General features: G+C 34.5%; 1 protein-coding gene across 4 annotated transcripts in view; it reads left to right on the forward strand.

Moving 5' to 3' along the window:
- The window catches only part of EPHA7 (EPH receptor A7), a 159,940-nt gene that overhangs the window by 112,704 nt on the left and 34,938 nt on the right, over positions 1-12,298 (forward strand). For 2 of the 4 annotated variants that reach the window (XM_026089243.1, XM_026089242.1), the window contains exons 6-7: positions 4,401-4,525; positions 7,977-8,145. In XM_026089243.1, coding sequence (XP_025945028.1) covers positions 4,401-4,525; positions 7,977-8,145 — 294 coding nt within the window. Of the gene's footprint in view, positions 1-4,400; positions 4,526-7,976; positions 8,151-12,298 lie in introns of all 4 variants that reach the window. The other 2 variants (XM_026089244.1, XM_026089245.1) reach the window with 1 other exon arrangement.

Here is a 12,298-nt window from a genome sequence, read left to right on the forward strand (position 1 = left end):
AATAACATTTTCACAGAACTTTGGACTAAAAGCAATGCCTTCCAAAACAATCACTGCAGTTTTCTATATATAAATATTTGCACATATTAATAATATACCATATGGTTGGCTTAGCATTATGAATGTAACACTTCAGCCTACCAGATGCAATATTCTCTCTGGAGCAGAAACTCCTTGGAATATCCTGCTCTTTTTGACACTTCAGTTTTAACTTTTTCTATAACTTGATCTGAAAATGATGACCAGCTTGAAATCTATGTAACTTGAAGGCTTTATCAGTAAAGCCCAGCAGAGTTATATTTCTCTGTGGCTTGATGTTGAAACCTAGTGAAAAATCAATTTTTCCTTTTGCTGAATGGTATATTTGAAGCATTTAAAAAAGGTGAATGAGTGTGCTGAGGGCCTGTCATTCTCAAAATACTCTCTTATGCAGCATGTGTAGGTACATCTGCCAGTTAGCCCTGCGAGGCTGTGTGTGTTTGATGCATTGGATGTTGTGTCAGTAGGAAGGAGAAAAAGAAGAGATGAGGTATATCAGAAAGAAAGCTGATAGCAAATGGTGTTTTGAACAGCCCGTATCCCCCAGTGTAATATATTATGGAAATAATGATTCTGATAGGTGATGCTTCTTTGTAACCCAAAGTGATACAGTAGGGATTATACATGCTCAAATCATTCAGGACTGGGTACTTAGTTGTCTAGAAATGCTGTAAGAAGTGCCTTCATTGCAAACATCTTTGTTATGGAACCTGTGGTAAGAACTAGATTACTGAAGGAAAAAAAAGAAAAAGGTTTTACTTATTATTATTATTATTATTATTATTGTTTTATCTACCACGAAAAGTGGTATTTTTTGTTTGAATCTATTTTTACCGATGTATCTTTTATTCTGATTTAGTACCATATTTAGGTTGGATTTAGGGATGGATTGTATGCTTTAACTCATTTTCAAGCTCACTCAAACATAGCTGTTACAAAAACATAAATCGATTTYTAATTAATTAACATGGGAAGGCAATGTGAAGTGGTCTGTAGTTTTAAAAAGAGCAGTCAGAAAGCCAAAACAAGTAAACGTGTGAATGCAAAACAGGCTGTAAAAAAAAAGATGCAGAGAGTATATGGAGAAAATGATTATACTAGAATAAAGAACAAAATGTTCCTGACAGGTACATGCTCCGTAAGCATAGATCAAAAAATACAACCCAAAAGGCAGAATAGCGATAGGTTTTTTTATATTTAGCCTCTAATATCAATATGATTGCTCTCTTACAGTTATTTCTTTGCAGTAGCAATAGGCTGATGTACCTTGCCGGAGGAGGACACTCTGGCTTCAGCCCATTTCATGATTCTCTTCTTCCCCTGACATATGTCAGGGCTCAAAGTGTGAGACAGAATAAGGCTAGGTGACTTACTGCATTTTAGGAATATCATCCAGAATGGGGCTTATATGCAACATCGTTCTCTTCAGAGCCCTAAAGGAAGATCCAGACTCAAGGTCAGAATTATCTCTACCTCTGAAATATAGCACAGCCTTTTCAACTAGAGGAAAAACAAATAAACAAACAAACAAAAACAAAACAACACAAAACCCTTTCTTTTAATCTGATCATTTTTGAAAGAAARTAAGAATATTAACTAACAGGAAATATAATTCACTTATTCAAGACAGCTTTGCACACTACTTTACAATGTCGATAAGTCACTGAGATTTTCTTTTTCTTTGAATTTCCTGAAGAAATGGAATTTGCCTTTTTGTGGTATACTTAGTACAGATGTTCAATGGGAATGGTAGGGAATATTTCATTTCCCCTGCTAACATCTTCCCCCTTCTCTGTTCCTCTTTCTCTGCATCCCTGTTCCTTCTCCACATAAGCAAAGTTAACTAATTCCAAAGGAAGTAAGTTCATTTTGCTTCACTGCTTAAAAGAAAAATAAATGTTATGACCAACAGAATGAAGAAATTTGGTATGTTAAAACAAAAGGCAGTGAATGTTGAGAACAATTTCCAGTGACCTAAGTAATACAAATTTTTTTCAAATAGGTATAAACATTAACAATTTTGGACATATAAAAATCTAAAATTAACAGTTTGAAAACGTTTATCTGGATGATATAGAACGTGATTCATGAAACATAATGACCTCTCTGAAATTCAGCCAGGATACTGTGCTACACCACATTTAGACAAAGACAACTAGTTAATCATAGCAAAGAACATTAGACAGAGTAAATTGCTTTGCTGCATTCCAGACTCTTAGCTACAAAAAGAATATATTCCACTAATTAAACAGTAGAAATATTCAAAACTTTTAGAAAGAGAATGCAACAGAGAAAGAGAGAGATCCTGAATTTAGAATGCTTTATCCATTCGTGATGTTTGCATGATACAGTGTTTTGATTTTATCAGTTAGGTAGCCTATGTTAAGGGGTCTTCAACTTTGATTATATTGAATATATGACATAATAGTTCATGATGACTATTATCATGCATGGTTTGTATTTTTAATTTCCATGGATTCTTGGAGCTTCTAATGAAATATAAATAAATTCAACTTTAAAAACTACACAAATATACAGTTAAAAAAAAAAAAAAAAAAAGGCCAGGACAGGAACTTCACAATTAAAATAAGAAGTTAACAATCAAATTTTAAATGTCTTAGAGGATTATTATCCTGGTTGTACTGTACAAATTTTTGATTTTTCATTGTGTTTATATACTTAGTTTTACATAATGTGCACTCTAGATGTTTTATTTCCTTATCCTTTAAATTAAATGGAGGAAAGTGGGTGTGCATAAGAATATTAGAATAATAATTACTCTAATTAGACTTTGAGGTGAATAGTAAAAGTTCACCTACTTGTTGCAGCAACAAGTTCACCTACTTGTTGCAGCAAAGTATCCTTGTCCTGCAAAGGAATGCACGTTGGTGGACGTAGTTCTAATGAACTGGGTTCATTCAATGGGATAAGAATTACTTTTTATCTGAAGATTTTGCATCATTTTACATAGTGAAAGCTGTATATACAGTTCTGAAATAAGGCTATTCTTTTTTTCCCTAGAGAAAGATTTAAATTTTTCAGAATGTTTGTTCAAAGTTGTGGATTCTGTACTGGAAAGAGATATAAGTAAATTTATATCTATTTTTTTGTTTTCTTTCCTGTCTATGGATTATATATGGTTCTATGTGATTCATGTCTCTGAACCTGCTCTCTGCATATGATCATGTTTCTAAACAGATAAATGTAAATTTTCCTTTAACTGCAGGGGGTTGAGGATCAGATCCTCTCTTTGTATCTTTTGCATGAGCACCCTTGAAATTAACTGAACTATTTCCACTGAATTGAAGGAAAACAAGACTAAGTCCTGCTTCATTCCAATCCCATGTTCTCTTTTAAACAGCTAAAGTTTTACAGAACTTCTGTGCTGCATATATATATGCAGTGCATATGTTTGAAGAAACGTGATGTTGGGACTCCTTTGGAAAAACCTGTCAGCACAAAATCTGCCATCTTTCCTTTTCATTAGCTATAGGATAACTGGAGCAAGAAAGCTACTTTTTTAATCACTCACATTTTATTACGTTATTTATTAACCTTATTTAAATGAGAGTCAGTGGCTCTATAATTTGTGCACTTTTTTTTTTTTAATTTCAAAAAGCACCTGTTTGTGGGTGACATATACTAGGAAACTGTGTGTACGTTTGCATGTGTGCATGTACACACTTCTGTGTAGACTGAGTGGAGTAGGACAGTCACCCCTTTATTTCATAAGAACTACGTAGATTTTCTCAGACTTTCAAAAAATAACAAGGCCAAATATGGAAATTTCAGCTTTAAAGAAGGAGTGTTCTAGAAAGGTTTGAATGAATGCAAAGAAGGTTTTTAGTCTCTAACAATGTTGTTTTCACTACCAAGTCATGCCATAATAAAATAACACAAGAGATTATTTTTAAGCAGAATTGCAAGCAACTGTATGAAATCAATCTAAAATGTGATTTTGTTTGATACACCTTATTTATTTTTGCAAGCATGTCAGAAATGTATGCAATAAATATTTAGATTTTTAATTTAACACAAAATTAATCTAAAAATCTACCTTCCTAGCTTAATTAGAATTCATTTGCTTAATTGCCATTCCTATCCCATAAACCCCAGTTTTTCACAAACTTGAACAATGCCACTTTTTGCTGTTTGCACTGTAATTTGATTTCTATTATAGTTTATGAACAGTAATAGGGTCCTATCTGAATATTCATTAGCTGTTGAATTGTGAGCTTTGAAAAGGTGCTTTCTTTTACCTTAATGAAAGTGGCTCAGCATGGGGTGGATCAGTAATGACATTTGATTTTAGGGATCCAACAAATTTGCTTGTTATTTATTGACACATCTTGTCCAAACAGCTCCCTCGCAAGTTAGTGGAGTAATGAAAGAAAGAGTGCTTCAGAGGAGTGTGGAGCTTTCCTGGCAGGAACCAGAACATCCCAATGGAGTCATTACTGAATATGAAATCAAGTATTATGAGAAAGTAAGTGCTAAGATTATCTGTAATGTACAACAGTGTGCTCTTTGCTCACTAAATTGTGGAACAATATTACAGCCATAACAGTCCTGTCATCTATCCTCTCTGCTGTGATCTCTTCAAAGCCACAGTGATTTTGCTTATTTGTAGCAATCATCTATTAACTATTTCTTGCAATTATTATGGTTATCATATGTTCCATATATTGTATTTTGGTATCCAAAAAGTGAAATATCCACTTGAAATCACCCCTTCCCCCCCCCTTGATTTTTCTATTATTAAATTGGACAGTGGAAATTTTAACATGAGACATCATTTTTCTGTCTCTTCTACATTGTTTTTAAAGCTCTTTCCATTTCCTTCTGTGTCGGTATAATTCCAATCTTGAGATGAGACATCAAATAGAGCTCTTGACTACATATGGTATTTCCTTATGAATTGGGCAGCTTGGACTTATGTCTGAAAACTTCCAAAACACTTCCTACAGTTTCAGCAGATAAATATTCCTTGTTTGCCCTCTGAAAAACTCCTAGCAATGTGAGATTTATTTTTCACTTGTTCTCTCAACACAATAATGCATTGCGGACTGCTTCTCAATAGTAGATGAAGTGATTTCTATTTTTGGTAGAGTGAAATTACAATCTTATTGATGTCAGTCGGAGTTTTGCCATTCATTTCAGTGTGTCTGGGGCTTCATTCTTGATAACTTTGAGGTATTCCAGAATAAAAAAATAAATAAAAAATCTGACAGGCATATAAGTAAGGCCACATGCTACCATAAGCTGAATGAAAGTGGGATAAAGGCAGGTTCTGCAGCTACATGTTTGTCTTGGGACCTGGAGTAAGTGTTGCTCCTCCAGATTCCCTGAGAAATTTGCTGCAGCATGTAAAGTATTCTTATTTTTTTTTATGAAACAGTCTGGGAGAAGAAGAAGGAAAAACAAAAAAACTAAAATATAAAGAAATAAACATAGGCGCTCCTTTGTGATCTCTTGTGAAGACATTTTATCTCTGAAAACAAGGTAATAAAATCTCTATATCAGAAAAGAGCCAAAAAAGAGAAAAGAGCATGTCACCTACTAGATAACATATAATTAGGTAAATTCAGACCAGATTGGATCTAATATCAGGTGTCACATCTAATTTTCAGTGCTGAATTACAAAAAATATATTTATCAAAAGATCTTTATATGATTTGGAAAGGGAATAAAATGTTTATTTGTTGATGCTATGTCCCAGTTTTAAATTACTCAGTTTAATGACTCCTATAACAAAACTTACTAGATATGTAAAGATATCTGCAAATCTTTTTAAGGGAGTTCTATTTTTGGCAGGTAATTTATCTCCCTTGAGTGTGTATGCGCACACACACAACTGAAGTCCAAACGCGAAAAGAAAGTTTACATAATTACTAAGGAAAAAGTGTTCTGTCGGGGGGGGGGGGGACAAAAAAACCCCCCAGCTTTTTCATTTCTATATGCATAGTACTTTCTTGTCTGTTAAAATAAAATAAACCATTTAAATAGCTCGTGGAAAATAACATAAAAATGACAAAAACACTTTTCATATATGCTGACTCTTAGAATGTAGTTTTTATTATTTTTGTCTATATATTTCTGTTACTTTAAATAAACAGCAGAATTTCATTGCCAGTTTCCTGTGTTTGCAAAGCACAAGAACTGGTATTAGACTTCTTTTGTAAGGGAAGCAAACCTACTGATATTATACTTACTACAGTCAAATAAATAAAAAAGGATAAGGTTGTTATTCTACAAACACTCACAGATAAACAGAACTTTATACCTTTAATTCAGCAAAATATTTTTTACACAAATACTTAAATGTCTGCCTTCCTTCCAAAATAATGTATTTTAGCTTGAAAAGTACTTCTTAAGCTTCTTGCTCAGGATGAAAGAAGCAGTTCACATTTTGTTCTGTTAATTCAAAAATAGACCTGAACTCTCTTTTAGAGCCAAAATCAAATCAAACATTTTTGTGGTTCCGAAATATTCTGATAAGTGTTTCTTTGCCTCTCTTTTCTGGCTAGGACTGGAACTTAACTGCCAGAAATCTCTGAAGTAAGCTTGTCTTMTGAGATTTCTAGCTTAAGTTATTTTTCTTTCTTTGTTATTTATTTATTTTGAATTGAAGAATTGCTGGCAATTCGGACAAGTCTCATTTATGCATCAAAACCCAAACTCTGAAATTCCACTGTGGCTTGAAATCCTGAACCTATACTACTATTTACTGTTTGCTTACGCTTGTTTCACATCTCTCAAGTGTTCCTGTTCTTTCTCACATACCAACATACATTCCACCATGGTCTTCACTTACAGATGATTTAAATCTTCTTAGAGAAGATATGAAAAAATATTGCTACCCAGGCTGACAGGCTTGCTCAAATGACAGAACAGGCAAGGCTCAGGAGAAGCCATTACTGCATCTTAGAAAAGAAATTTGATACGTTGTATGGAGCACTGTATTTCAGCAAAAGGCTTTGCTGCTACACTGAATGCAAAGCGGAAGGTTTTCCATCATTTTAAGCTGGCAAAGTGCTATTGAAATCAGTTACAGATTTATTCCTTCCCTCTCTGTCCATCTCATTAGCAGTGCCTCGTATGGCTCATGCTTGCATTGGGATCATGTGATGCATTCAGATGGTTGGTTAATTCATCCCTTCTGCCCTTCAAATCGGGGTTGCGTATGCCACTGAAAATCAGCAGGGCTGCACATATCTACACTGAAGGATAATTTGGACCACTAAATTTGATGAATAAGTAGAGCTGTTTGAATACCATAATGGTCTGTGATACAACTTTTGTAACATTTGGAAGTGAGTTATTACCCACAGGATTTGTAATCATACAGCTTCAAAATTTGGGGAGGTTACATACTCAACTTTCCCTGGGTTTTACTTGATGCCATAGAGTCGAAACTTGAGAAAAGACTAGGAGCCAGAGATAAGATTAAGTGTTTTCACTTAATTAAAGACCAGAATTCAGGCAATATTCAGTCAGTTTTACACTGCACCATAATAACTTTTGAAAGGTGTTGGAAGGCAACAAGGGAAAGTATTCTGACCATGACAGAACAGATTTTCCTGTCACTGAACTGTTTAGACCCTTCAGTTGTCCCAGGAAAGCTGTGGTCAAGCTATTTTTTCATCARAAATTGACAGAATGTAATCAGAGCCCCCAAAACAGTCATTTTATGCCTGGATGTTTTATGACTGACAACATGAGCATCCTATTTAAATTTTATGTTACTTTAAGGACTTCTCATTGCAGTGACAGTGTTTTGTAATACTCCTCAGAGTGTGCTATGTTTTTTATGTTGGGCAAAATAGCACTCAGTAAATTGAAATAAACTACCCAAACCAGTTGTCTGTTGCTAATCTTCAATCATGATAAAATCTGACCTGTAAATGTCATTTAATCTTTTGCCTTCTCATTTCCAGGATCAAAGAGAGAGGACCTATTCAACGGTGAAAACCAAGTCCACTTCAGCTTCTATTAATAACCTAAAACCAGGAACAGTGTATGTTTTCCAGATTCGTGCTTTTACTGCTGCTGGTTATGGAAATTATAGTCCCAGACTGGATGTTGCTACACTAGAAGAAGCCACAGGTAAACATTTAGATTTATAGGCAATTAACATTTTCAGTAGAAGCAGTAAGTAAAACACAAAAGGGAAGAGTCATAAGCAATATTATTAAAACTAGAAAGAGGAGCATATATGCTAAATAACTGTTTTTGATTTGGTTGAACTGTCCATCCAAATTCTATGTGAAAATGGATTTTTGTTATTGTATTTTGAAGAATGAGCTTCAATTAGTTGTTTTACCGTAGAACTACTAATTATATTCTTGTAATTAGACAGAAAAGATTTGTGACATATCGGGTTCTTCCTCTCTAATGTCCTCCTAACACAAAGCAAATGCTTTTCTTTGCTTGAATACACACCTCTTCCTCCCCACCTGAGAAGTGAGTAATGGTGAGATAAGTGACTCTACTAGATTCTTCAGTAGCTGAGGAGAGGCTGGAAGAGGAGATTTCAGCCCACAAAGAGTTCTCCAGGTCATTTTTTTCTCCTGTTTGATACCCTGAAAAAATCCTTTATGAAGTTTTGATTATGGTTAGTGTCTTATCTGTACATCCAGCCTTAGTTTCTTCCAAGCTCATTGGCCAGTTTCATCTCAGTTTGCTAAAGAAAGAGAGGTTTCAAAGATACTAAGTTTCTTTAAGGCTCAGGTTGCAATCTAAATATAGAAAAAACACCCTAATAAAACCCTCATAATGGAAAAATTGATGGATAAATTTGGCCAGTATAATACACTAGAGGAGGCTTACATGGCTGTGACATTGTTATCTCAGCGGTGGGATAACATTTTATGAGAGCTTGTTTTTTCTTTGATGCTAAAACGTGTCCTTATTTGTCTAAAAATCATGTGTGTACCTTTTTTTCCCACTGACCATGTGGTTACATGCTTGCCTAGTTACAGAAAAATTTCCACATTTTGGGTCTTAAGAAACTCCTGGGTCTCCGAGACCTGACAGCCGTGAGCTCACTCACCCGAACTGTCTGTGTCCCGGCAGCTTCACGGCTCTGTCACAGACCTAAAATTTGGTTACTCTGTTTTGGGTCATTTGCTTCAGGCTGACCTTTCTGACAACAGGTCAGCCAGTTTGGAGATGGGAATACATAGCCTACAAGTTCAAAGGCCGTAGACTGCCAAGTCTGGTCTCTGTGTTTTATGCAGAATATCTAAGGCACAGATACATGCTATAATGTCTTATTAATTACAGTCAGGTGCTGCATGAACAATGGGTGGATATTCTTAAGACACAGTAGGTCTTAACCTTCCTTCTACACAGAATATAAAAAGCTCTTAATAATGAATAATAACACATCAAATATGATAATTGAAATAGTAATTATGATAATAGCAGCAATAAAATATTAATAATAATATGATTCACTCTGTGTCTGATAGTATGCTTTTCGTCCATAGAATTCCACTTTACAAAGCAAGTCAGTAGCAGTATCTCCATTTTAGAAGATGGGAAACTGAGATACAGACTGAAGTAATTTCTTATTTTGAGTAGATTTTCTGGCAAGCATATGAAAAGTCTGTCATAATCTGTCATATGCTTCTGTCGATTAACTGATATATTGTCCACAGTGGTTTACATTTGGCTGACCAAAATGTTTCCCAGACATTTCCTTAATTACCAGAGTATTCTTTATACACAGAATATAAGCATACCAGTGGCCACTAGCATTAACAAGATAATTTCTGGGGTAAGCCATTTCAACTGGAGTTTGGTCAGTATATAGAAGATTAGGAAAACTAGAGTAAATGCATCACTGGCCATGTTTATGTACCCTTTCTGTGACTCGGGTTGAGTCAATGAAAAACTGCATAATATGAAATAGGGATAATACTAGGCCAGTATGTACAGCAGAATTTTTCTTTTATCACAGGCTAGCTTTGTGTTTTGATATACCCTGTAAGATGTTCTCTGCTTTGATGAAAGAAAATTAAAGAGTGGCATGTTTTCCATTTTCTTGAGAGGATACTATAGCATGTAATTCCCATAAAGGATAAGCAAAATCTATTTTCCATATATGTTTTTCAGAAACAATTAAAATGTTGGTAAAAAAATAGTAAATTCAATTAAATTATTTTAGAATTGTTTCTTTTATGCAAATAAGTATATTTTATTTGTGTTTTTATCAGATCTTGCAAACTCATCGAATTAGGCTTTTGTTAACATTTTAAAGGAAGACCTTTCATGCATCATTTTTTAGGCAATATACTTCATGTGAAGTACTGTAGAGGTGAGCAGTAAACGAGTGTTATATTATAGTAGTGAGGAGGCATTGGCTCCTCATTATTCCAGTGATTTCTGACCATAGCTTTTAAAGATGTCAAAGTGTTTTAAAAGTATATAGTGAGAGTGCTCAACCATTACAGTCAGGTAGACATGTTGCCTACCTGAATTTCTCCAAGCACTTTAACTGTTTACTGTCTTTTGGTTAGTGGTGTTGACTGAACAGAGTTTTGTATTATGCTCAAGCTTCTGTATTGTGATTGAAATTGTATTGCCACTTTCCAGTGTTGAAGGAGCTATATCCATTATATTAATATTATATTATATGTGAAATATATATATTAAATACATGTACACACACACAAGAATTGTTGAACATCACATATGTATTTATGTAAATATTTCAAAATTATTACAGTAAAAAAATAATTAATGTAAGATATTTCTTTTCTCTATTGTGTTTTTCACTGATCAAAGTACATGAATCATTGTAATTCACTTGTTGGTTAATAAAGACAAAAGTCYCTCAGGGAGAACACATAAATCTAAGGAATATCACTGAAGTGGCAATTTTCTATTTTGATTCACCAAATTATTTCAAAAATATGTTAAATCAGTTGTAGCCAGTGGGTCTAAAGAGGTTTCTGTGTTTTTTGTTTCTCCAAAAAAGTATGAGGATACATATTGTGTTCTAGCTATTAGACAAAGAAAGCATCARGAATAATTGAATGCATCCAACTTAAAAATCCTGATGACTTCTTTTAATCAGAATTTTAATGGAAAAACAATTGTGAAATTGTTTGTGAAAATTCAGTGGTTTTCAGCCAAGACTGGATGTATACAAAGCATAGTGCAAAAACCTTTCTATGACAAACACTCTTGGGACACACAGATTTTGGGAATGCTCTCAGCAATTTTGCTGGATGACAGAAAGCCCTCCTGGATGTTCTCAGTCATGGCAAGACATGTGGTACCTGATCTCAATATGGTGTAACGTACCACTACCTTTGAACAGTCTAAAAAAATTGATGGGGAGTTAAACACTTGTTAAATGCCTCACTATTAAATGAAAAGGATTCAGCACAATCTGGAGTGAAGAAGACTTTGATTTTAGTCAGGTGCCTTGAATCACTTTAAATAAGGAAGATTGAAGTAATATGCAAATGCAAAATTTATTTCTAATATCTGAAGTAAACAACACTACTACAAATCTTTATAGAAGACATAAAGAAAAAATGAAAATGATGTTTAATTTACATAAATCTATATTTTTGTTGAAGTTTTCATGGTGCACTTTGTCAAGATTTATCTTCTGTAAATCATACATTTAGGTTGCTTGCATGAAAGAATATTGCTGGAGGAGCAGCACAGCTTTTATAGCTAATCTCCTTTTTTGAATCCTCCAAATGTGTTTGGATATACATTCCCCATCCCTCCAACAGTGTACACAGAAGGTAGTCTTGACTCCTCTAAGCAAAACATTGCCTCATTTCTTTGTGTATACAGATATCACTATGTCATATTGGGTGTCAGCTGTAGTTGACTGCCTAAGTAGCAATTCCTTGTCTCTTGCCCTCTGAGTCATAGTGCAGCTTAAACCAATGTAAGGGCAGACTTCCCTATCCTGCTGCCAGTCCCCTACCACCACCATTGTTTCAATGTTAGTGACAGGTAACTATGCCATGGAGTCACTGAAAAATTTTTCTGAAAGATCTGAAATCTYTCCTCTAAGGCTACTCTAGTATCTTTATTTCTGCCAAACCACAGCGATCATGCCAAAAGTTGGCTTCTGAATCCCACTTAAACCAACTAACAGCCTGAGTTCATCCCACAGAAGGGAGAAGCAGCACTGAACTAGTGCATGAACAAAAGCAGATGTCTTAGACAGCTGTCACTGAATTCTTGTAGGTCCTATCTAACCAGACCCACAATCAGGCCTTTCCCT

The sequence above is a fragment of the Apteryx rowi genome, unplaced genomic scaffold (genome assembly GCF_003343035.1).
Source record: "Apteryx rowi isolate R43461 unplaced genomic scaffold, aptRow1 scaffold_805, whole genome shotgun sequence".
Taxonomy (NCBI): Eukaryota; Metazoa; Chordata; class Aves; order Apterygiformes; family Apterygidae; genus Apteryx; species Apteryx rowi.